This window comes from Nymphaea colorata, chromosome 5, assembly GCF_008831285.2.
Source record: "Nymphaea colorata isolate Beijing-Zhang1983 chromosome 5, ASM883128v2, whole genome shotgun sequence".
Taxonomy (NCBI): Eukaryota; Viridiplantae; Streptophyta; class Magnoliopsida; order Nymphaeales; family Nymphaeaceae; genus Nymphaea; species Nymphaea colorata.
In genome coordinates this window covers 14,745,850-14,773,649 of record NC_045142.1, presented here as the reverse complement: position 1 = coordinate 14,773,649, position 27,800 = coordinate 14,745,850, and the positions used below count along the sequence as shown (strand labels likewise).

The window sequence follows — 27,800 nt, the reverse complement described above, 5'->3', positions numbered from 1 at the left end:
TCGCTACCTCACAATGGGGATGTGCTCTTCCAAGTAACCTGGGGAAGGAGCACTTTATCAATCCCTGCATCCAGGATAGGTTCTGCTCACGGATCCCCAGACCCCTGCGCCACCCAACCTGACCCATTTTATGTTTTATAATTGGGTTTGACTCTTTATAGTCGCATCATGTGCCGATCTCAGACTTTTTATTTTCGATATACTGTGCCACTCTTAGACTTTCCCTTTAGACCATCAACCCAGAAATATAAAACTTATCAATCCCTGCATTCAGGATAGGTTCTGCTCACGGGTCCCCAGACCCCTGCGCCACCCAACCTGACCCATTTTATGTTTTACAATTGGGTTTGACTCTTTATAGTCGCATCATGTGCCGATCTCAGACTTTTTATTTTCGATATACTGTGCCACTCTTAGACTTTCCCTTTAGACCATCAACCCAGAAATATAAAAGTGACCCTTAGGCCATTGCCCACATCAAAATGATAACTCAGGCCATGAGCAAACATTGTGTAAAGTAAATAAACAACCATCATGCTCAATCAATTCAATGCAAGAACATACTTTCACCTCTATCATCACTACCTGGCTTACATTTTCAATTACGTTCATTTTAGAGCTAAAGCATATGTTTATCATTAAACAACTCACTTTAAAACTCAATTATGCGTCTGTATCATCAACACAGCTCGAGTTCCTATATGAGTGTGGTGTGTAATTCCAATATCAGATATAACTAAATAACATGCATGTATGCATAAACATGTATTCAAAGAATCAAATGGAACTAATTTAACTTAAACCATTTGCTTAATCTTGCGAATTAATTCAAGCCGCTAAATCTCAACTTGGCTAATCTAAGGAATCTGTAAACATGTGATTAATCTAATTATGTATTATGATTAATGAATCTTAACTTAAAACTCCGTGTGGTTAATCGCTCGCCCGACTTCATCTCAACCTTGGGCACGGCCAAGGTGGTCTAACCAAAGCTGGATCGTAGCCGACCAAGATCTACTAATAATCATGGCCGACTAAGGCTAGCTGGGTCCCACGGCCTAGCCTAGATCATTATTAAGTTTCATGATACAACAAAGCGGTGTGCGGTTTGGGCTAAAGCTGTAAGTCATGAATTGTTTTTTATGCCAAGAAGCAGTATGTTACAGTTTTTGTTTGGTCACCATATAAAAAAACATTTTTGACATCAAGTTGGGACATACTCCATCCAAAATGCTTTGCACCGGTCTAATAGTGCCAAGTCAGCCAACAAGAAAAGAAGTCTCAAAGAAGTCCACTTTATAAGTCTATGTGTATCTTGTTGCTACGAGTTGAGTCATTTAAATGATACTTGATGGCGGTTACGACCATTAGGGTCCTAACTGATGTCATTCGAGGAACATGATCAAAGGTTTTGTCATATTCTTGAACATACTCCTTAGCAACTAATCTAGCTTTATACCTTGCAAGCTATGTCACATAGGTACTGGTGCCGGTGCGGATACGGGTACAGACCATTTTTAAAAAACTTGGGTGCGGGGGTACGGCCGTACATACACATGCACATATACATATATGTGTCACAAAATTTCAAATAGAATAACATATTCGCACATATATATATATCAAAAAATTACAAACAGAATAACATATTCATAAATCATAATCCAAAATTTATCATTCTTGATTCTCATTCTCCTCAGTCGCAAATTTACAGCTCAACTGAGGCCGAAGAAAATCACGCGTGTATAGGAGCATAAGCACAAACAAAAGAACAACATAAAATTTTACAGAACAAGTTAAAGGAGCTAGCGAAGCAAAAAACGAATCCCAACACTATGAAGCAAGAATGAAGAAAAAAGAGGGAAGTGGGACACTAAAATGAGGGTTTCGAAAATTTTAACGTTAAAATGGTTTAAAAAGTTAAAATGCAAAATCGTTAACATTAAAATCGGACAAATTTGGACTCAGTCAACTTTGACCGAGTCTGAAAAAGGTCAAAAATGACCTTGGGTGCGTTGACTGCACCCGGTGAGGTCAACGCAGTACCCTGCCGTACCCAGGGCCTTACCCGTACCCGTGTCGTACCTGTACCATGCGGGTACTCTTCCTTAGGAGGAGTACCCGTGTCACAGAGCTTGCAAGTGATCCATCACTTCTAGTTTTAACTCTATGTACTCATCTACGTCCTGTTGTCTTTTTTCTTGTAGGAAGAGAACCAATTCCTTAAGTTTTATTGTTTCCAAGGACTCTAAGGTCATTGCTCATAGCTTCTATCCGATGTTGATGGGTCTTGGCCTCAAGATAGGAGAAAGGTTCATCATAAGAGTGAATAGCCAATAAACAACCCCTATGTTTTGACATGAGTAGTGCTCTGCTCATGGGGGTGACTATAAATGAAATAGATTGTATCAGTATGCTGAGACTGTGCAATCTCTTCTTTGCTCAATTATATTTGAGGTCTCTCTGTTTCAAAGGCTAATGCTGGGCACTTTCCTTTTGAAGACGTCATTGGGCTCAGTAACTTGTTGGGTTGTCTTGAAATGGGTGTGAAGGCTGATACGATGCTTCTCCTACAGCAAAACATGCTCAATGGCCAGTCAGTAGCTATTTTTTCATGTGTACACAGTACACCATGAGGACAAAAATGGACTTAGTCAACTTTGACCGAGTCCAAAAAGGGATGGATATGGCCATGGGTGCATTGACCACACCCAATATAGGTTTGACTGTGCCCAGGCTGTATCCAAGGGCATACTTGTACCTGTACCTGTGTTGCACCCATGTCGACACGAGTACCTCATCCAAATAAAGGTACCCATGTGACAGCTTCTAGATTCAAGCAGGTCTAAGCTATTTTGTCCAATCGGGACCATAAGTACAGCCTCTGGTTGGTGTCATAATAGTTTGTTCTGCTCTAAAGGCCATCTGTTCTCTAAATGTGCAATTATTAATGCATAATGAATGAACAAACTTTTCTCTTCTGCTATAAAAGTCTTTTGATATTCAGAGGTGTCTAGCTATGGTTTTGAGTCTTTTGACCTTACTGAACATGAAGCATTTCCGAAGTTATCTGTTAAACATTATGTATGTTCTTGAGTGGTTGAAATTTGGATAGGTTGGGTGGGATCATTGGTTTGCTCAGTTCCAAATGAATGGTAACATAAACTTTTTATTGTGTATAGGTTGGGTTACCAGCACGTGGAAAGACCTTTACAGCAGCGAAGCTTACTAGGTACCTTCGTTGGTTAGGTCATGAAACCAAGCATTTCAATGTTGGCAAGGTGATTTGGTTAACAATTTTATTTCTACATGTCCTCAAAATGTTACATGGTTCTTACTGATTATTTTCTTTTTTCTGTTGGCTCGTCAATAGTACCGGCGTCTCAAGCATGGAGCAAATCAAGTAAGCTCTTATTGTTTTACTTTTCATTGCCATGAAATGGTTCTAGATTAGTTATATGTTTCTATGCAGTCACAACTTGAAAAATTCATCAATTAGCAGTTTATTTCACTGTAAGCATCAATTTTTTTTATCCATCACATGTAAATATTGCATGGCTAAAGGCAATTACATGCCATTTTATTTCTTTCCTATACAATTCTTAAAGAGTCAGGATGAATGGAAATTGTGTCTTCAGACAGTCACTTTAATTAGGTGCCTGATGTACTCTGACACAATTACAGATAAAAGCATTGTATCAGAAGTATCATACATCTAAAATAGAAGTACATTGTGAGAAAAACAAATTTCCAAATGAAAAACCAAATGTTTATTATGTTTGTTTATAAGTTACAACTACGCTGTATTAGTTGTTATGATATCCTATAGAGCAAATGAAGTAATGAGAAGCAAGTTAAATAAGAGAACGAGTGTAGCAGGATAGTCCATACCCTTTCCTCAATCAATGACAATAGGCAGTTTGAAATCAGAGCTAAGATGGTCCTGACCATAATGGAAGACATGTTCAGGAGAAAACGAAAAAAGGCCCATGTATACATTGCTTATGTGACGCCTTTATCCCTGACTTGCCAACATTTCTTGGAGGCCTGGTTCGTTCATGGGGATGGTGAGATTGTTAACTAACTGGAAGTTTTTATAAATGAATGACAGAAAACTTTTTAGCTTCACTTTCTTCATTGTAGGTGCAATATATTTGGTCTTCTTATGATACACTGGATCTATATCCATTTTAATGGTAGTTTAATCATTACAGTAAAACTCACAAGTTCCTATCTTATAGCCCTTTACAGTGCTCTCTCTGTGGACTAATCTCACTGTAAAACTCATCAACAGGCCAAAAGCAGCCCAAGAACAAAGAACTTATCACTCAAGATATATTAACTCAAAAAGCCTATCATGGCTTTCGACAACAAGTGCACTAAGGCAGTGTGTCAAAAATCTTATAGTTTACCATAATTAAACAGGAAGTGTGTACTAAGGCATTGTATTCTCTCTTCTGTGCACCTTCGTTTGTTGCATTTTGCAAACATTGCATTGCATTTTCCTACAGGCAGCCTTAAGTTTACAAAAACTCAGAACACTCGATATTTTTCATGGTTTCCCTGCTCTACTTTCCAGGGGACTCATATGGGACCCTTGTAGCAGTTTAACCCTTTTATTTCAAGCAAGTAGTGCCATAAATCCTCAAATAGACATCTCTGACCACATGGTAGAAATTAAAATGAAAAATTCATGTCTCACTAGAGCTCCATGTTAATGACCTATAGGTAGCTACTGATTTCTTTCCTCATTACCGATATTATGTTGAGCTTAACTTTCACATTTAGCATTCAATCATGCACAAGTTCTTCATTCTGCATGCATATAAAATTGTATGTCATTGGACTGAAATCTCTTACAAAGATGCTGTACCAGCTAACAATCGTAATTCGTAAGTACATGCACTGGATATGATAAACTTTTGATGTTAATGTTAAGGCCTGTAAATGGTTCTTCCTTTTGGAAGTTGAAAAAAATGGTTATTAAATGTTGTTTTAGTTAATGCTGATGATTTTTAATAGGTCCTTATATCCTTAACTGCAGTCGGCTGATTTTTTTCGAGGAGACAACCCCGAAGGGATAGAGGCCCGGAATGAGGTATCAATTACAAGCTTCTAAAGCCCTTCTCTCTCCTCTCATTTCACCAAATTTCAATGGCAGTTTGATAAATGGTTCTAGTGGTTGAGATAAATATGATCATTGCTAAAGGGTATATGCTCATAAAGAATGTGAAATATTGGCTTTGGTTGCTGCTTAGTCATTCATAGTTTATGTCTAGTAAAACGGTAGCTGATCTTTCTAATTTAAACATATTTTACTCCATTCCTGCATTGGATCTAATGGGCAATATGATAATCATGGATCAATCCTATGGTTGCTTTAGTTGCTTAACCAAAATTTTCTTTGCAAGGAAGAAATTTTGCTATCAGTATCTGTAGCTTTTTTTTCTTTTCATTTGCTGCACTTGCAAGATTAGGACTTGATGGTGTATTATTAATTTATTAGGATGACATGAATCGGAAGTGGTCTTCATGATGTAAAAATGCAATCGGTCAAGCTAATGCAATGACATAAATACAAGGAGAATAATGGTCATATGAGCTAGAAGTGAGGTCACAATATTGAATGGTGTCACCAATATTGCTTCTTTTTTGAAAAAAACCTGATATTTGTGTTAAAAAGAATTAAAATGAAAAAACCATCTTTTCTACTTTGTTTTTTTTTTAAAAAGCACAAAATAACGCATTTTTTTAACGTTTTGAGTGCATTTTTTGTGTTATTTTTGCTTTAAAGTTTTAAAGTTAAGTCAAATTATTTATATTCATTTATGTCCTTATTAAAACATGATGATGTGTTCACATCATCAGGCAATTTTAACATGCTTCAGATATAGCCCATGTTATTCATGTCATATCTACTGCAAAGCTTGCCGGGCTATGTCACATAGGTACGGGTGCCGGTGCGGGTATTGGTGCGGGTACGGGTACTGACCATTTTAAACTTGGGTGCGGGGGTACGGCCGTATATATATATATATATATATAAAATAAGAAATACTAGAAAATATGTATCAAAATAAAGAATATACATCAACATAAACAAATAAATTACATAGAAAATATACATCAACATAAACAAATAAATTACATAGAAAATTATGTAGCCCAGACATTAGCTTTGTTGTTGAGAAACTAAGTCAATTTATGGAAAAACCTAGAAAAGTCCATTGGGATACTGCATTGATGGTTTTGAAATATCTAAAGTCATCCCCGGGCAGGGGCCTCCTTTTCAAGAAAGGTGAATCTCTAGAAATTGTTGCTTACAGTGATGCTGACTATGCAGAGTCTGTTGATGACAGAAAATCTACCACAGACTTCTGTATCTTTGTTGGGGCAACCTAATATCATGGAGAAGCAAGAAACAAAATGTAGTTTCGAGATTAAGTGCAGAATCTGAATATAGAGCAATGGCTCAAACGACTACTGAGATGACTTGGGTTAAGTCTATGCTAACAAATATGAGTATTTAGGTTCCTCTTCCTATGAAAATGTACTGTGATAACAAGGCTGCCACCTATATTGCAAATAATCTAGTATTTCATGAGAGAACAAAACACATAAGGTCGATTGTCATTATGTTTGGGATCTTATACAAAGAGGTGTTGTGTCTACAGTTCATGTAGCTTCTGAAGATCAGGTGGCAGATATGTTTACTAAGGCTTTTCCTATTGGTGATTTCTCTAGATGTTGTAACAAGCTGAACATGAGTGATATCTATGCTCCAACTTGAGGGGGAGTATTGAAAGTAGAAAGTTTATATTTAAGTGTGGTAGTTTTCTTATTATTTAAAAGTTAGAGTCTTCTTTAGTCATTTATATCTTTATCTGTCTCTCTTGTGTAAAGACTCTAGTCGACCCCTATTCTCTCTTTAAATAAGAGATTAGGGTTAGCAATGAAGGCACGATAGTTTATTCTCACTCTCTCTCTCTCTCTCTTTCTCTCGTTCTCTTTTGTTCCCTCTCTTTTCTCCATCTTCTGCAACAAGAATTATGAGCGTCCAATAACCAACAATCTACTACAGGCATGTGTGTGTTTTAGTGTGATCCTTTAAATTAATACCTTATATTGGGAAAAAGCAACAGAAAGTTTGTCTCTCCTCCACTGATGCCGAGTGTTGTGCAATAGCAACCACAGTTAGGGGGATTGTTTGGGTGAAAAGACATCTGAAAGACATGGGTGAACATCTCCAAAGCCGACCAAGTGGTGTCGTAATAACAAAAATGAATCTGTATAATCATCAATTTCATATTTACGAGAGAACCAAATATATTGAAATGGATTTTCACTATGCTCATGAAAAATTTCATAAAAAGAACATATGATTGCCACATGTTCTTCAGAATTCCAAATTGAGCTTATTTCTTCACTAAGACATAAGGTAAACCTAGATTTTTGTTTCTTCTTAACAAACTTTGATTGTCACCCTGTATAGGGGAGTTCTAAAATTATATATATATATATATATTGTTGTATTCTATATATTTTCTCGTTTGTGTACTTTTTGCAGCTTTTTGTAAATGTATTTCTTTATCTTTTATTTTTTTTGTGTTTGTGAGCTGGCTTCTTCTAGTCACTAGAGGATCCAATGGGTAGATTTATAGCTGTTGGATAGCTTGCAACTGCTAAGAGAAGCTGCACCTTCTCTCTATAAGTTGGGACTTCTGTTCCTCATAAATTATGCTTCATTAAAGCACTTTGTCTATCACTGATTGAAGGATTTATAGCTATTTTTGCTATGCCTTTGTGTGCACTGTGCTCCTTGTGTTTCTTGTGGATCTTGTGAGTGATTTTGCCTTGAGTTGGTTTGATGTACTTTTATAACTGTTGAAGGTTTTCAGTATTCGGGTTTGGGTCTGGACCCGATCCAGTGAGCTCTGGTTTGGGGAGTACTTATATCATTGTAAACCCTAATCTTGCGAGTTAATGAAGTTCTAAGAGAGAGTGAGTCTGGCGGCTAGTGGGTACTAGACCTCCTCACCCGTGGTTTTTTCCCTCTCGTTGAGGGTTTTCCATGTTACATCCGTGTTCGATCTTTATTTCTCATGTTTTTACTGTTTCAACAATAACTATATTTCCAAGTTTACTGTCAGTCCGTGCTCAGTCCCAACAAAGACTGTGACGACCCAAAATTATCATTTTTCTAAACCATTTTATTGAAACAATTACACTAGTTTGAGAAGAACCTTGGGTATGTATGTTGTAGTCTTGTAGATGGAAGATAAAATGTCTACAAATTTATGTTGCCAAGAGCAGAGTTGTTGGAGCAGCGCTCCAGAACCAAAAAGCGAGATACTCCCTGAGAAGTCACTTGCAGTTTTCATATCGCTCTTTAACATATCTTAATCCATTAAACATGTCCACTGTAACATAAAAGCACCAAATGATATATTAGAGTTTGCTTGAGCATGATATGAATTTCCTCAAAATAGTGCAAAAGATCATGGTCTGAATTTCCTACAAACAAATGAAAAAACCAGAAGAGCCTTAATGGCTGTAGAAACAAAATGTGCACGAGAGTAGAAGAAAGCACACAGATGTAACGTGGAAAACCCTCGACTCGAGGGAAGAAAAAGCACGGGTGAGGAGGTCTGGTGCCCACTAGCCTCCAGACACTCTCTCTCTTCAACACTTCATTAACTTAAAGATTAGGGTTTACAGAAGTATAAGTAGTCCTAATTAGGACAAACCGGATCGGGTACGGATCCGGACCCGAACAACAAAACCCGTCAACACTCCCCCTCAAGTTGGGCATACATATTAAACATGCCCAACTTGGATACATTTCTCTCAAATGGAGTTACACTTAAGGCCTTGGTTAGGACATCAGCAGTTTGGTCTTCAGACTTCATGTAAGGTAGCGTTAATTCCTTAGCATCAATTCTTTCTCTGATGAAGTGACGGTCGATCTCCACATGCTTTGTTCGATCATGAAGAACCGGGTTGTTAGCCAAGTTAATTGCAGACTTATTATCACAATACATCCTCATAGGCCCTTCAATCTCTATTCCAATATCTGTCAGTAAGATCTTCAGCCATAACAATTCTGATACCCCAGTAGCCACAGCCCTATATTCAGCCTCTGCACTCGAGCGGGAACACACATCTTGTCTCTTGCTTCTCCAAACAACCAAATTTCCCCCCAAGTAGACGCAGTATCCTGAAGTAGATCTTCTGGTGTCAACACAGCCTGCCCAGTCTGCATCAGAATACCCTTCAACTTCAATGGATCTTTGTTGCACATATAGAAGTCCCTTTCCGGGATTCTTCTTCAAGTAGCACAAAATTCTATCTACAGCCTTCAAGTGCATATCTGTAGGTGCATGCATGAACTGGCTCATCACATTTACAGCAAATGTGATATCAGGTCTAGTCAGAGTGAGATAAATCAGTTTGCCAACTAGACGTTGATATCTCCCTTTAGCTTCTTCACCCAACAGTTCTCCATCTTTGCTACCAAGTTTATGCCCAGCATCTATAGGAGTAGAGGCTGGTCTGCATCCCAGTTTTCCTGTCTCCTTTAGTAGATCCAGGGTATACTTCCTTTGACTAAGTACAAGAGTTGTACCTGATCTAGCAATTTCAATACCCAGAAAATACTTCAGCTTACCAAGATCTTTTAGATCGAATTCAGTAGATAGTAAACCCTTTAATCTTGCTATCTCTTCCTTATCATCACCTGTAACAATCATATCATCAACATAAACCAATAGTAGAGTAACTTTACTCTCTCTTCTCTTTACAAACAGGGTATGATCTCCATTTCCTTGTTTGTAGCCATGTTTCTTCATAACAAGTCTGAGCCGTTCAAACCATGCTCGGGGAGACTGTTTCAGCCCATACAAAGCTTTCTTCAATTTACAACATTTTCCAGGCTTCTCAAAACCTGGTGGCATGCACATGTACACTTCCTCTTCGAGATCTCCATTGAGAAAGGCATTTTTTACATCAAGTTGGCACATCTCCCAACCCTTCAGCACCGCCAATGAAATAATAACTCTAACAGTCTTCATCTTTGCAACAGGAGCAAACGTCTCTAAGTAGTCGATCCCATATTTCTGACTGAACCCCTTGGCCACCAATCGTGCTTTGTACCTTTCAATGCTACCATCTGGTTTGTACTTAACAGTGTAGACCCACTTCGACCCAACCAAGTGGGCTGCTTCAGGAATATCAACCACCTCCCATGTCTGATTTCTGTCTAAAGCTTCCATCTCTTCTTTCATTGCATGAGACCACTTAGTGTCACCTTGAGCCTCTGTAGCATTCCTGGGAATCACAACCACAGCCAAGGAGGATACAAAACATTTATAGTCAGTGCTCAATCTAGAGTAAGATACGAAGTTACCAATAGGGTGCTGGGTACATGACCTGACCCCCTTTCTCAAGGCAATAGGAAGATCCTCCTTTTCTTTTCCAACATCTTGCTTCTGAACACGACTTGGATCATCCAAGGAAGAAGTAGGATTGGGATTCGGTGTAACCTCCTCATCATCAATCACCTTGTCAGTACAAGCTCTTCTCCTGGAATACACCTGTCCAAACATACGATTACCCTCTTGTTCTGTCACCAAAGGATGCTCTCCCTCCTTCTCCTGTTCATGTACATCAGTAGTCGTCCCCTCTTCATCTTTGCCATCTTCATCTTTGCCAAGCACCTTGGCAACAGGATTCTCTTCACGCCTGTAATCCATAAAGTCTGTAAACTGAATTTTCTGTGTGGGAGAATACTCTTCCTTAGACATTAATTTCTCCCCCTGAAGAGAATTCTCACCAAAATAGGAGACATGTTCCAAGAATGTGACATCTTTGGTAATGTGAAGACGACCAGTGGTAGGATCTAGACATTTATAACCTTTTTGAGTGGAAGAATACCCAAGAAAGACGCCCTTAATAGATTTGGGATCAAGTTTTTTCACATTGGGGCTGTGGTTATGTATGAAACACACACATCCAAAGACTCGAGGAGGAAGATGAAAAGGTTGACTACTCCCTGGAAGCATAGAGTATGGAGTACGACCCTTTAGCACACGACTGGGCATGCGATTAATCAAGTAGACACTAGTAAGGATTGCATCACCCCAATAGTATTTTGGGAGATGTCTTTGGAACAGTATGGCTCGGGTGACATTGAGCAACTGACGATTTTTCCTCTCAGCAACCCCATTTTGAGGGGGTATAACTACAGGATGTCTCATGAACAATCCCCCTCTTTCGAAAGAATTCTTCAACAGTGAGACACAGATATTCACGAGCATTATCAGACCGAAAAGTCTTGACAGAATTTCCATATTGGTTTTCCACTAGGAGGATGAAAGTTTCAATAATGTGAGGCACCTCACTACGATCTTTCAACAAATACACAAAGGTACATCTTGAATAATCATCTATAAAGGTTATAAAGTATTGAAAACCACCACGAGAATGAATGCCCGAAGGCCCCCACACATCAGAATGAACCAAGGAGAAAGCTTTATTAGAACGACTATTTGAAATTGGATAAGAAGCTCTAACATGCTTCGCAAACTGACACACATCACATGATAACATGGAAATGTTTAAACTAGAACATAGTTCAGGGAACAAATGTTTCAAAATCCCAAATGGGAGATGACCAAGGCGTTCATGCCAAAACAAAAATAACTGACGACACTCTTCCTCCTTCTTCTCTGTTCTGCTGACTGCTGACATAAGAGCTGTGACAACGCGTATAGGAAGCCGATACAGCCCATCAGACACCAAACCAATCCCAATCCTCTTCCCTGTCACCAAGTCCTGCAAAACACAACGTTTTTCAGAAAATATAAGCTCACACTTCAGTTCCTTGGTAATCTTACTAACAGATAACAAATTTAAGGGAAGATGAGGAACATGTAAGGCATCATGAACTAAAAAATTATTTAACAAGGAAAGACTCCCTTTCCCTGCCACTGAAGTAAAGGAACCATCGGCAAGGGACACACGTTCCTTTCCCGAGGATAGCTTGTAGTCATGGAAAAGCTTGGGGTTGCCAGTCATGTGATGAGTGGCACCGCTGTCAACAATCCATTCACCCATAGAAGAAGTACCTTCTCCCCCTGAAACAGTCAATGCCTGATTGATCTTCACCTCATCTGGTGTATCTGCCTGACCAACATCAATCTTGCTCAAATATGCTCGTAGCTCACGAATCTGCTCTGCAGAAATAGAACCTTTCCCATCACTCAGACTTGTTGCAGACGATACAGGCTTCCCACTCGAAGACCTCCCCCTACTATCCTTCTTCTTTGGATACAGGTCCAAACAAAAATCCCTAGTATGACCAAGTTTTTTGCAATGAGTACATTTTCGGGAAGAACGAGGAGTTCCCACAGGGGCACGGCTAACATAGGCAGACTGTTCTTCCCCCTTTCGTCCACTAGAGAGCAGCCTTCTCTGTTCTTCAGCTTCAACACGGGAATAGACATCTTCAATACTAAATGATTCGTCAGAGTTAAGAATCTGACTCCTTATATTTTCAAAGTCATCATTCAGTCCGGATAAGAAAAGGAATACCCTGTTTTCCCATTTATCAGTCATGTACTGCATCTGGTCGTGAGGACACCTCCATGGAATATCAGAGTGATAGTCAAGGTCCTCCCACTTAGATTTTAATGCTGCATAAAAGTCTGCAACCGAGAGAGCACCTTGTCGCAGGGAATACACATCCTTCATAAGTTGATACACACGAACTTTCCTTTTCTTTTGGCCATACATTTGCTCCAAAATAATCCACATATCCCTTGCAGTCTTCTTACGAAGAATGAGGGGTTGGATATCCGGGGACACTGAATTGACAATCCAGGTTTTGACCTGGTTGTCTTCAAGAAACCATGTATCCCAAGCCAGACTATCTGCAGCAGGTTCAACCTTTCTCCCATTCACATAGGCAATGCGTCCTCGCCCAGCAATCCCCATGGTAATTGCAGCAGACCATCGGGAATAGTTCTCCTTGGTAAGTTGAATGGTGGTAACCTGAACCGGTACATGATCAGTCCGCGCAGACACAACATCAGGCAGAGTAGTGTTGACTGAAGAAGAAGACGAGTCAGCCATGATCACGAGGTAGAAGTGGCTGCCAAAGAACACACACAGCAGCAGTAACCGAGAGAAGAGGTGAGATGACGCAGTCGGGGATCAACGGCGGAAGCGGCGGGAGCTGCGGAAGCAGCAGGACGCGGCGGAAGCAGAGGGCCGCGCTTGGCAGCGCGCGCCGAGAAGAGGCGACGGCGTCGGACGTCGGCGTCGGTGGTCGGACGTCGGCGTCGGCAGAGGCGTCAGCAGAGACGTTGGCGTCGGCAGTCACGACACCAGCGACGCAGCAGCGGTCACAGCCACGGCGGGGCAGCGACGGAGGCAGTCACGCGGCCACGGTGCGGCGACAGCGGCGGTGGTCACGGTCACGGCCAGGACAGCAGCGGCGCAGCAAGGGCAGCGGCGGCGGTGGTGGTAGCGACGGCGACGGTGGTAGCGGCGGCGGCAGTCAGGGTTGGAACTTCACAACCATAGAACAAAAAACAGATTTTGTTTTCTCCAAGTCCGACGGCTCTGATACCATGTAGAAACAAAATGTGCACGAGAGTAGAAGAAAGCACACAGATGTAACGTGGAAAACCCTCGACTCGAGGGAAGAAAAACCACGGGTGAGGAGGTCTGGTGCCCACTAGCCTCCAGACACTCTCTCTCTTCAACACTTCATTAACTTAAAGATTAGGGTTTATAGAAGTATAAGTAGTCCTAATTAGGACAAACCGGATCGGGTACGGATCCGGACCCGAACAACAAAACCCGTCAACAATGGCAAAGATTGAATCATCATATATATGAGAAAAGAAAAAAATGTACTTCTGAAGAACACAACGATAAAAAATAACTCTGATCCAGGAGGAAGTAGAAATAAAATGTTAGGAGGATAAGTTCAGAAGTTGAGAGCGATACCTCTTGGCAAGGGCGGCATGCAGAGTTGCTGGATAACATGCTGCCTTTGCTGGCAGTTTGTGTGTGTGTGTGTGTGAGAGAGAGAGAGAGAGCTTACCAAAAGAGCTGACATTGCGAGAGACTGTCATTGTATATGAGAAGAGAGAGAGAGAGAGATAGGGAGAGATGCATGGGATAAGGGCTTTTGCCTAAACCCCCTTTCTTGTTTGTTAAAGATGTATGTGTTATATTTACTATGTTTTTATTAGGAAAAGGACTTAGAGTTGGTCAATGTCGATCGACTTTGATTTCTGGACCGAAAGCGAAAAGGCCAGGTGCACAAACCTTCAGTCTTTTGATTGAGTCTGGCTCATTTTTTATCCAAATCAATTTTGAAGAAAAATATTTCAGTGTATGGTTCACTGCACCTGCTTGATTGACTTGCTTTTATGCCTCACCTGCTCTACCTCGGCTCAGGTGTGGCTGCCAGTTTTGTGAGTCCATGTGGTTTAGGTTATAGATCTTACCTTTCTTTTTCCGGTACTATTCAAACTTCTATTTACATGCAGTTTGTCTTGTAGGGACCATTTCCTTCTTGAGCTTATTGACAATTTCTCTTCTCTAAATGTTGTAATTAGGTGGCAGCACTAGCCATGGAGGATATGTTATTATGGATGCAAGAAGGTGGTCAGGTAAAGTTCTTTATGTTATATCTGAAAATGATTTACATGCCTGCTGATATTTAGTCTATAGGTTGGCATATTTGATGCAACAAACAGTACAAGAGGGAGAAGGAATATGCTGATGAAAATGGCTGAAGGAAAATCCAAGGTTTGTTTATGATTAATTCATGGTCTTGTATTGGTATTCGTTCTCTATATGTGAACAGATATATAACATATTTTTGCACATATGATATTGTTAATGATTTTTTTAATTTTTCTTTTTAAGCATATACACTTAATTTTGTTGTCATACTTGAAAGGAACCTCCATATGATCTCCTTTCGACTTCAGGAGTAAAAAAATATTGTTGCTTCTATGTTCTCTAGTAATTTGTCGTTTTGCACTCTTGGTTCGTAATTGAAGTGTGTGCTGCATTGCTAGCTAGAACCACAATCTTCTCTCTATAGGCACTTCAATTGTGTCATGCATTTTATGTATTTTTGCTTTTACAATATTTCAAATTTTCAATGCATTCAAAACTTCATGATTTTTATGCCTTTGAAATATCTAACTCATTGAATACAACAATAGTTTACTAATTTTGCCTTGGATTATTCAACATTAAAAATTGTTAGTATGTTGAACAATTGATAAAATGATGCCTCGTGAGGATGTGATATTTTCAAAATGTAAGGTGCTGCTCGAAAATGAACCATGGAGAGGTATACAAGGCCAATCACTAGATCACTCACACAATGTGCACTAAGGCACAATCAAAAGATAGGTAAAATAATAATAAAATGCTTGCAAAAACATTGAAATAATAGGAGGGGTATCCTCTCCATATATACTGCGAGCAAGGGGAAAGCTAGATGTTCGCTAGCTCCTGTTGGCTCTAATGGAGCCACTAGGACTAGCAATATCTTTAGTTTCAATTGCAATCAGTCCTCCACATATATTGTCACACCTGATTTTTCACCTCTCCCTTTTTTCTAGAACATTTTTTCTAGAACCCAAGACATCAAAGTGCAACACGCAGCAATCAAAGGAGAACTATGATTTTAAAATAAGAAAGAGGGCCAAATATTTCATTATGCACAAATAAACTGTTTGTACAAAATGACTTTACAAAATAACCCCATAACAAAACAATGATATTCTAAAACTGTGATGTCCATGGACCACCAAAAACAAGACACAACGTGCTGACACAACAATACACAAAACTTTCCAGTAGGATGTGAGTTGCACCTTCCAATCAACCTATTGCCATGGTTTTTTGGATCCTAAAAAAAAGAAACAATGGAAGTCTAAACCTTTAATTTAAACTATGACGAGAAACTAGAGAAACCCCTAATCCTCTAAGGAAATGGCTCTAAATCTAGAAACTAAGAAGACAACCATCATGAGAGAACACACTTTACAACTTTATACAATTTGGCTCATGACAGCATTCTATCTTCATTTAGGAAACTTAGCACACAATTTGTTAATTAGTACACTGATTTATTCACATTTCCATTTTCCATTTATAGTTCCTATGGATGCAAGGCATAGATCCGTGTGCACCACAGGCAACCTTAGGTCGGGAGTTGCTCAGCCTTCTCTAGGACACCCACACTAGGAAGGCGAGAACGCAATGTTCCATGCACAACACACACACAGATAGAGTCATTAAATGATAATAGTCCGTATTAGCCCCACCGATGACAAACAAGGAAATGCTTGTTGCATTGGAGGCTTTCAAGAAGCAGACGAAAGAGGCACAGAAAGCCATGGGCGACCGCATGGATGGCTTTAAATGCAGCTGTAGCAAGATGGGCTAGAGGTTTTCAGAGTTCGACTCGAGTGTTCAAACGATCTTGAACGAGCAGCAGACCTTGTCCTCCTTGCTGAGGGAGATGCTATCTAGGCCTGAGCGACCTTCCCCCAGTGTGAATCAGGGGAGCGATGCATCAGGAAGTTGAGAGGCGCGCACCCCCTTCCAACCACCACCAGGATTCGACGCAACAGGTATGCCTTACGAATCTTGTCCATTTGGAGAAATGGCCGACAGAGGAGGGGAATTCCACCTAAGCCTCTGAAATCCCAAGATGGAGTTTTCCAAGTTTTCAGGGGAGGACCTGCTCAATTGGGTTTTCCATGCCGAACAATATTTCGATTGTTTGGCAATTTTGCCTAAAAACAAGGTTTCCCATGCTGCGGTGCACCTTGGAGGGGCGGCTATCAGATTCTATCGATGACTTATAGGTTAGTCACATAAAACACGTTTTTTTCGGAAAAAAACGTGATAAATTAACTAGCCATTTAAAAATTTTAAAAAATGCATTTTTTGAAAAAAACATTGAAAACGAAAAAAAACGTTTTTTTTCTCTTTTTTTCAGTTTTTTCATTTTTTTCAGTTCTTTTAATGTCAAACATTTTTTTTTTCATTTTCTATTTTTTTATTTGTTGCAATTCTACTTATCTTTTGATGTTTGTGTTATTAGTTTCTCACTTATTTTATTTTCCCCTCATTTTTAGTTTTTTAAAATTTTTAAAAATTTACGGTATTTTTTCCATATCTTTTTCGTTTTTTTCAAGCTCGTCGTATTATACCTGAGAAAAACCTTGCTGTTTAAAAGTCTGAGGCGTTATTTGTGACTACAATTATAGCACAACTAGGGAAACTGATCTGGTCAGACTTGGTGGCTGCCATGACCGTGCGTTTTGGGCCCTCTACATACTTGGATTTTAATGTCAAACTGTCCAAGATACAACAGAAGGATTCCATCATAGAATATCAGGCCGAATTTGAGGAAACGAGTAACATGGTCAGTAGGTGGCTGGTGGAAGCTCTGGTTGGAACTTTTGCAGGATGTTTGAAAGATGAAATCAGAGTGGTCGTCCAGTCCAACAGACCTCAATCACTACTGGAGGCATTTGAGTATGCCAGGTGTTAAATACTTTTAGAAGTTGATTAGAGGTTTTCTGAAATTTTAGAAAGTTAGAAGGGTCCACTTTATTGTTTTCTTATTTCTAGTGGACTAATTTTGTAAAGTTGTTACTACCCTAATCTCTTTTAATATGAGTTAGGGTTACACGCTCCTTCCCTCCTTTCCTCCTTTCTCATCTTTCCCGTCAGCTAGGGTTTCACGTCTAAAATCCCTACTGATTACCAAAGAAGCAATCAAACTGGTTGGTGAAAAGGGGCTAATCGCGTTTAACATGTAGAGACGTGATTAACACCCTGGTGTTGTTGTTGATGATGTTAAGTTGCAGAAAAAAAAAAATCTGATGTCGTTGTGAATGTTGCTGCCATGGAAGAAGGTCAGGCCATCGACAAGGGTATGCTGATAAAATCTGATGTCGTTGTGTATGTTGCTGCCGTGGAAGAAGGTCAGGCCGTCGACAAGGGTGTGCTGATCTGCTTGGTTGGGTGCTGCCTCGTGGATCTTCACATTTAGAGGTATGTTTTATTGGCAGCGTTGAAATCATATGGAGGGGGAACATCGTTGAAGTCAAGTAGTGTAGACAGGTTTCAGATTTTTTTTTGGGCAGCATTGTTGGAGTCAAGATTAATTTCAGTTTGCCTCGTTTTCCAGCATAGTTGACGTTGAGTGGAGCTGTCCAACCTATGCATGCTAATATCTATATCTAATATTGCTGCTTGATATCTACATTTGACAGTAGTTATCTACGCCTGAAACTAGCCTGCTATTCTCTGGTTGTTTTTATATTGTTGCACGTCTGGTTGTGTTCATCTTGTTGCATTTCCTTTTTGGCTGTGATCCACGTATTCTATAATTTTACTATGGCTGACAGTGGTAGGTCAGAAGGGCCTAATGAATATAAGATGGCAGGTAACTCATTCTCCTATGGAACCACAATCAAACTTGATGGTTCAAATTATGAAATTTGGTCGAGGGTATTTATGATGTCGGTGGCTGGTCATAGGAAGAAATATATTCTTGAAGAAGATGAACCTCTTGAGAAAAAAGGAATATATGCTACTTGGGATGAAGATAATAACATTGTGATGTCATGGATCATGAACAGTGTAGAGTCCTGTATAGCTCCAACGATTGCATACTACACCAAAGCTAGAGATATGTGGTCTTTCCTGAAGAAGACATATTCACATGCTATCAATGTTATTAAGATCTTGCAGTTGGAAGAAGAACTTTGTAACATACGACAAGGTGATCAAGACCTATCACAATATTTTGCTACGCTGACTGCTGCATATGAGTGGTTAAAAGCTCTTCATCCACCGTGCAAGCACTGCTATGCATCTCATTTTGAAACTGGTATGGTGGCAAAGTTTCTATTTGGGTTATCTTGAGAGTACTCTGTGGCAAAGTCTCAAATCCTCACAGGCAGTGATCTTCCAGAATTAGCAGACACATATAATAGGCTGAGTCGCCTTGCTGTCACTCTTTCTCAGCCTACGCATGACACACCAGTCTCCGCACTTGTGATATCAAGAGGAAGGGGTCATAGTTCTTCTGCTGGCATGAGAGGTCGTGGTGCAGAACGCGGCAGATTTCAGTGCTCTTATTGTGGCAAGCTGGGTCATTTAGAAGACTGATGTTGGGACAAACATCCTCATCTTCGTTTTGCTGGGTCATCAGGGCGTGGTGGAGGGAGAACCATTATAGGAAAGGAGCCTTCTTCATCTAATGCACCTTCCTCACAGGCTACAGTTTCTATGGTTGAGTCTCCTACCTCTGCTCCATCATACTCTCTCAACTTAAGTAAGGAGGAATATGATCTAGTTCTTGCTCAGAGGTCCTCCCCTGCATCTACCAGCACTGCTGCAGTAGAGTCGGCTTTCACTGTTGGTGCCCCTACCACTGACCCGGGTATGGTATGGATGATCGACTCAGGAGCTTCCAGGCATTGTTGTAATCAGCCACATATGTTTCTATCATTAACCAGGTTCACTACACCACAACACGTCAGTTTGGCTGATGGCAAATTGTCACCTATTTTGGGCAGCGGGGATATCTACCTCACATCTTTGGGCACCATTACTCATGTGCTATATGCTCCTAAATTTCCTGTTAATCTGTTATCTGTTAAGCAATTGGCTAGAGACTTACAATGTAGAGCCATTTTTTTATCCTGGTTCATGTTCTTTCCAGGACTTGCAAACTGGGAAGACGATTGGTGGCGGCCATGAACGGGAGGGGCTCTACTTTCTCTCTACCTCAGTCAATGTTGCTGCATCATCATTCACATCGAAGCCAACTCCTTTGCAGTGGCATCTCAGACTGGGTCATCCCTCTGTGTCCAAACTTCGTCGCATGTTTCCAGATATTCCTGCATCAGAGTCTTTCCTATGTGAAGCATGCCAGTTAGGCAAGCATACACGTAGTAGTTTTCCCTCGAGTCAGAGTCCATCTAGTCAGAGTCCTTTTGATCTACTTCATGTTGATGTTTGAGGTCCAAGTCGGGTTTCTTTTCGTTCATGTTTCTGGTATTACCTTGTTTTGGTTGATGATTTTACCAGAGTCAGTTGGGTATTTTTGTTACGAGAAAGGTCTGAAGTCATTTGTATTCTTCAGAGGTTTATCAAGGAAATAAAAACTCAGTTTGATTCCATTGTAAAAAATATTAGCACTGATATTGCTCTCGAATTTAAATCTTCTGTCCTACTTCAATTTTATGCCGATCATGGGATTCGACCACAATATACATGTCTCCACACGTCTCAACAAAATGGTGTCGCGGAACGTAAACATCGTCAGCTTCTAAATGTGGCTCGTACTCTCATGTTACACACTCATATGCCCGTCTACTTTTGGGGTGCTATTCTTACAACTTGCTATCTCACTAACCGATTGCCCTCGTCTGCCTGCCATTCAGGAACGCATCCCCATCCAATTACTATACCCAGATCGGCCATTATTTCATATACCTCCCAAAGTATTTGGATGCACCTGCTTTGCACACATCTTAGTTCCAAATAGAAACAAACTTGCTGCTCAGGCTATTAAATGTGTGTTCATTGGTTATTCTGCCAATCTCAAAAAGGATATCGATGCTCTGATCCCCAGACCAAGAAAGAGATTGTCAGTGCGGATGTTACATTCTTCGAGTCCCGTCCATATTTTTCCACTTCGTGTTCTACCATGTCTGAGCCTCCAGTTTTTATTCCTCTTCCTATTCCCCCAATTTCACTTGAGTCTTTGCCTTCTTCTCCACTATCGTCTTGTGATCATTTCCGTGATCCTCCACTTGTCTATACTCGTTGTCAAAGTCCCTCTCCCAACCGTCCACCAACATTTTCTCATGAGGTAAGTTCCACTGTTAAGACTGACTCAAGTAGAAATGATGACTTCTCTGCAGATGATCTACCAATCGTCATTCGCAAGGGCCGACGGCAGTGCACCATGCATCCGATCTCTAACTCTGTTTCTATAAATCATTTGAGTACAAGTTTGGTGCAGTTTGATCGAGCTATGTCCAGTCACACTATCCCATCATCTCACCACCAAGCCTTGTTAGATTCTCAGAGGAAGCAAGCTATGCAGGAGGAAATGGATGCTCTTCTCTCTTGGGAGACTTGGGACTTGGTGGATCCCCCACTAGATTGTGATGTTGTTGGCTTCAAATGGGTATTCACTATCAAATATCATTCTGATGGTTCCGTCGAGTGATTCAAAGCACGCCTTGTTGCAAAAGGTTATACACAGACTTATGGGGTTGACTTCTTTGAGACATTTTTACCAGTGGCAAGGTTAGGTACTATTCGCTTAATTATCTCTCGCAATTCAGCAAGATTGGCCTCTTTTCCAACTTGATGTGAAAAATGCATTTCTATATGGTGATCTCTTTGAAACAGTTTATATGTGTAGAAACACGCAACACACGAAGGAAGAAGAAAGGAACACACGGTATACGTGGAAAAACCTCAGAAAGAGGAAAAAACCACGGGGAAGCTCTAACCTAGGTGCACCACCGCAACCCTAGGAGAGAGAAAATCTATTCACTTAACACAACAATTACACGTAAGTGAAGAATATATAAGAGGGAGAGAAAGAGTGCCGCCTAGGGTACCGAGCCAGCCTCGGTACCCGTGCCCCATGGGACCGGGTCCAGGTATGGACCCGGTTCTCCATTACAATCTATTTTAACAATATGCAACAACCACCTGGTTTTGAGTGTCAGGGGGAGTGTTCTAAGGTATGCAAACTCAAAAAGGCTACCTATGGACTTAAACAAAGTCCTCGCGCATGGTTTCATAAACTAAGTGAGATTCTATCTAAGTGTGGTTTTCAAAGATCTCAACTTGATCATGCATTGTTTATCAAGCGCAACACATATGGTATAGTGATATTGATTGTATATGTTGATGACATTGTTATCACAGGAGAAAGTAATCAAGAGATAGCTAAGACAAAGGAGTTTCTACAGAAACACTTTGTCACAAAAGACCCTGGTCAACTCCATTATTTTTTTGGTATTGAAGTGGCTCGTAGTAGTAAAAGGGTTGTGATGCCTCAGAGGAAATATGTTCTTGATCTTCTGCAGGAAACATGATTATTGGGGGTTAAACCTGCCGCACTTCCTATGAATCCTTGAATTTATATTCATGATTATGAATCAGAGACTTTTGACTCTCGATCTTATAGATCTCTGATCGGGAAACTTTTATATTTGACCATCACTCGTCCAGACATTAGCTTTGCTGTGAATAAGGTAAGTCAATTCATGGAAAAACCTCGAAAAGTTTATTGGGAGGCTGCCTTAATGGTGGTAAAATATTTGAAATCAGCCCCGAGAAAGGGGTTATGGTTCAAAAAGGGAGAAAGTGTGGACATAGTAGCATATAGTGATGCTGATTATGCAGGGTCAGTAGATGACATGAGATCTACTACAGGTTTTTGCGTCTTTGTTGGAGGGAATCCTATTTCTTGGAGAAGCAAGAAACAAAATGTGGTTGCTAGATCTAGTGCTGAGTCTGAGTATAGAGCTATGACCCAAACTGCGGCTGAAATGTCTTGGGTCAAATCAGTGCTTCTAGAATTGTGGATTTCAGTGAACCTCCCAATGAAGATGTATTTTGATAACAGAGCAACAACTTATATTGCAAATAACTCTGTTTTTCATGAGAGGACAAAACACATTGAAGTGGATTGTCATTATGTTCGGGACTTGGTACAAGAAGGAGTCATTAACACTATTCATGTCTCTTTTGAAGATCAAGCAGCTGACATGTTTACTAAGGCGCTTCCCATCGGCAATTTCTTGAGAGGATGTAACAAGCTGAGCATGATTGATATCTATGCTCCAGTTTGAAGGGGAGTGTTAAATACTTTTAGAAGTTGATTAGAGGTTTTCTAAAATTTTAGAAAGTTGGAAGGGTTCACTTTATTGTTTTCTTATTTCTAGTGGACTAATTTTGTAAAGTTGTTAATACCCTAATCTCTTTTAATATGAGTTAGGGTTACGTGAATGGAGATTAGAATGTTTTCTCTCTCTCTCTCTCTCTCTCTCTCGTCCCTTTCTTCCTCCCATAGTGAACACCAGGATTGCGGAAAAGAAGGGGAAGCTGTTGGGCATGCTGCACCGAGAGGGTCGTCAAAGTAAAGCCCCTAAAGCGTCAGAGCCACCAGCGGGCAGTCAGCCCAGAAAAACAGCAAATACTGGTGAAAAGGCTGAGCCCAGACCAGATTAAGGACATGAGACACCAGGAGCTGTGCTTCCAATGTGATGATAGCTGTTCTCCAGGCCACACGTGGAAAAATTATGCACGTACTTAGTGGAAGAACTGTCCAGTGAAGTGCAGTACGAAGGAGAGGATCCAGCGGAAAAAGGGGATGAACATGACTGGACTGAGACCAATCTACAGGAAATATCTTTTCATGCCCTGGTGGGAGAGGAAGCACCACAAGTGATGCACATAGAAGGGAAATTAAAAGGACGCAGGGTTAGCATATTAGTGGACACAGGTTCCATGCATAATTTCGTGAATGAACACACAACCAAGATTTGTGTTGTGTAAAATAGTAGGACAGCAGGGTTTTAAAGTGCTGGTGGGCAATGGTGATTCCCTTGAATGTAAAGGCAAATGCCCACAAGAACTGCTGGAAATCCAAGGACATCTATATCAGGTAAAAATTTACCCACTTGCAATGGGAGGAGTAGACTTGGTTTTGGATATTCAGTGGTTGAAGCAGCTGGGATGGGTTGAATGGGATTTTGTGGAATGAAAATGAGATTTGGTGGGGATGGAGGTGAAAGAACAATACAGGCTGTAACGCTGACCAGCTCAAAGGGTCAGCTGGATACATTGAGTGCCAAAACTGAAAGCACAGCAGCAGGGTTACATATTCTACTCATGTTAGTAGTTGGGACATCAGAACCGAATGAGAACAACTTGTATGTGGGTGTGCCACAGCCATTAAAAGTTAAAACCACTTCTACAGGAATTTACTGACACTTTTGCTGAACCTACTGGGTTAGCCCCAAAAAGAAGTCTAGATCATCAAATAGAAGTGGAACCAGGGTCAAAACCAGTTAACTTTAGACCCTGCAGATACAACTATACTCAGAAGGAGGCCATTGAATGATTGGTGAAACAAATGCTTTCAGAAGGAATAATTCAGCCCAGCAGAAGCCCATACTCTTCCCCGCATTATTGGTAAAAAAGAAGGATGGGTTATGGAGATTTTGTATGGATTATAGGGGGTTGAACAATATAACCATGAAAAATTGATATCCAATTCCGGTTGTGGAATAACTATTGGATGAATTAAAATGGGCTACGGTATTCTCTAAACTTGATGTCCAGGCAGGATATCATCAAACTAGGATGTCTCCCCAAGACATTCCTAAAACAGCCTTCAGAACCCATGAAGGCCAGTATGAATTTAAGGTTATGCCCTTTGGGTTTACCAACACACCAATAACTTTCCAAGCCCTTATGAATGAGCTTAGTTGTTAAGGCGTCACCCAGGCGTGAGTCCACACCTGTGAGTCCACACCTAGGCGTTGCCTAGGCGTGAGTCCACACCTATCAACTAAGTCCATCACCTAGGTGACGTGTTAGAATGGCACCTAGGTGCGCGTAGGCTGGACTAGGCACTAGCACGCCTAGTCCATGGGAAGGTGAAAAGTCACCTTCCCTTCAAATTAAGTCATGTAATTTTATTATACACTGTTATTCCGTATATACTTGTATTATATGCAGTTATATTATATAATTTCTGTTCTTTAAGTACAGTTCGCTGTACGTTATTTACATATTCTATATCAACTCATCAAGTACAAGTTCCAGCCATACGTTAAGTACATATTCTATAAAACCAATGAATTTCTGTATATATCTTATGTGTTCTAAAGCATATTTTGTGGAACCTATGCCAGCCTTCTTACCCATGTTAAAACCTAGGTGTATGGTAAAATGACCACCAGTTTCTCTTGTGTAGTGCATGTCTAGTAATCAGAGAAGTACGTGTGGACCGCACTTTTGCAACCTGAACACAGATTTATTTTATCATTTGTGAGGATGTTTTGTGTGTTATATGCAATTTATATGTTATATGTACAATCTGTTGTAAACTTGTAATGTATATTATATGTACTGATTTGATATGATTTTTGATTGAAATGATTCAAATGAAATAGTCTATAAGGTCTATAACTGAAATAGTCTATAATGCAAGCATTGTCCAGTATGTAAACAAGAATGATGTGTTTTCTTTTGTGCATCAAACTAAGGCATCGGCTAGAACAGAACAGCACAGTTTTCCAGTATGTAAACAAGCTGAAAATGTACTGTTAATCTGTTATGTAAACAAGAACAGAACAGTTTTTCATATTTTACTTTTTGGCTTTACTTACAAAGTATAATCCTTCAATTGGAACAGAACAGAACGTTTTTTCAAGTTTTATTCTTGGAATAGAAGCTTACAATTCAGTCAGTAACTACATAATTTTATTATGTAATGGTTAACATAACTAACCCACCCCCCCCCCCCCCCCCCCCGGTCGCTTTTTTTGCCTAGGCCTGCCTACTGCCTGGGCGCATTGACAACTAAGTGAATGAGAGATTCCACCTTTGTTTGCGAAGGTTTATCTTGGTGTTTTTTGATGATATATTGATTTATAGTTCTAATATCCGGGAACATGTGCAACAGTTAAAAGGAAGTTCTTAGCAGGTTGAGAGAGCATAACCTGTATGCCAAGGCTTCTAAATGTTTATTCGGTAGTGACCAACTCACTTATTTAGGTCACATTATACCAAATAATGGTGTACGCATGGAAGAAGACAAGCTGGCAGTCATCAAGGAGTGGCAGCTACCCAAAGACTTCAAAGGCTTGCTGGCCTTCTTAGGGCTTGCAGGGTACTATCATTGATTTGTGCAGAATTTTGGACTCATAGCTGCACCCTTTACGAAGATGCTGAAGAAAAACCAATTCAAGTGCAAGAAGGAGGGGAAGGAAGCATTCGAAAGACTTAAGTCGGCCATAATAAGTGTTCCAATCGCACTACCTGACTTCAAGAAAGCCTTCAATCTTGAGACTGACGCATCAGAGCAAGGGGTGGGTGCAGTATTGATTCAATAAGGCAACCCTCTAGCATTCTTCAGCAAGGCCATGGGTGAAAGTTCAAAGGGAAATCAGTTTATGAGAGAGAACTGATTGCTATTGTCCTAGCAGTCCCCAAATGGCACCCTTACCTAGTGGGGAAATAATTTCAGATTTACACAGACCACTTCAGTTTAAAACACTAATTGCAGCAGAAAATATTCAACCCTACACAACAGAAATGGATAATTAAACTGTTGGGCTATGATTTTGAAAGATTGTACAAGAAAGGAGCTGAAAGTGTGGTTGCAGACGGACTGTCAAGGCAGTGTGGGCAGGATCAGCAAAGTGAGGAACTATATATCCAATTGAATACACTGCTACTTCCCACAGTAGACCTTTGGGCTCAGTTAGAATTAGCATATCAGCAGGCTAAATCTGTACATGAAATAAAAAAGAGGCTACAAACGTCACAAACACAGACATATGGTTATAGATGGAGCCAGCCTACTTACATTACCAAAACCGGATCTACGTTCCCCCTGATCTGGTCTTACAAAGACCATATTTGTAAATTTCCTTGACAGCAAAGAGGCTGGTCACCAAGGGGTAGATAACACTTATCAGTGGGTTAGAAGAACCTTTTATTGGCCTGGCATGAAAAGGGAAATCAGGGATTATGTGCGTGCTTGTCCCATTTGCCAAAAACGTAAGAACTAAATGTTGAAACCAGCAGGCTTGCTTCAGCCACTTCCAATCCCAACTTGCATTTGGGATGATTTATCCATGGATTTATAGGACTGCCAAGGTTGAAGGGAAGGTCTGTCATTTTGGTGGTGGTTGATCGGCTATCCAAGTGTGCACATTTTATCGCCCTAGCCCATCCTTTCACTGCACCAGATGTAGCCAAAGCCTTCCAAGAACAGGTGGGAAAGCTTCATGGAATGCCACACTCAATAGTGAGTGATAGGGACTCACTCTTCTTGAGTAAGTTTTGGCAAAGTTATTTTACTGCAAGGTACCCAGCTTAAGATGAGCACAGCCTACCATCCTCAAACGGATTGTCAAACAGAGGCAATTAATAGAACCTTAGAAACATATCTAAGGTGCTATGTGGAGGCGCAACCCCACAATTGGACAGAATTTCTGTCTTGGGCTGAATTCGCCTACAATACAGCTCCACATGCTGCTACTAAGATGTCTCCTTTTGAAATTGTATATGGAAGGAAGCCCCCTGATTTAAGACGTTTCCAAAGTTAGTCACAACAACTAAAGGAGGTGGAACTACAGCTGCTCACTAGGGACCAGGTACTAAAGGTGATTAAAGAGAGACTGGCAGCTGCCAACAATACGATGGCACAACAGCATAATAAGCATCGCATGGATAGGAATTTCAAGATAGGAGAATGGGTATATTTGAAGACATCCCGCACGGAAGGTCCATCAAAAGAGGCCAGGTGACAACAAATTTTCAGCTCGCTATTCTGGGCCTTATCAGATTATCCAGAGGACAGGGCCGACAGGCAAGGTTGTCTACAAACTACTGCTGCCAGAGGATTTGAGTGTGCACCCAGTGTTCCGTGTGTCCCGTTTTAAATCACACTACCCAAATGTCTCACCACC

At 40.4% G+C, this 27,800-nt stretch overlaps 1 protein-coding gene across 2 annotated transcripts in view; it reads left to right on the top strand.

The window, feature by feature from the left end:
* The window catches only part of LOC116254252 (6-phosphofructo-2-kinase/fructose-2,6-bisphosphatase), a 95,474-nt gene that overhangs the window by 46,413 nt on the left and 21,261 nt on the right, over positions 1-27,800 (top strand). For both annotated transcript variants that reach the window (XM_031629500.2, XM_031629497.2), the window contains exons 8-12: positions 3,183-3,281; positions 3,374-3,403; positions 5,045-5,098; positions 14,631-14,684; positions 14,746-14,823. In XM_031629500.2, coding sequence (XP_031485360.1) covers positions 3,183-3,281; positions 3,374-3,403; positions 5,045-5,098; positions 14,631-14,684; positions 14,746-14,823 — 315 coding nt within the window. The remainder of the gene's footprint in view (positions 1-3,182; positions 3,282-3,373; positions 3,404-5,044; positions 5,099-14,630; positions 14,685-14,745; positions 14,824-27,800) is intronic.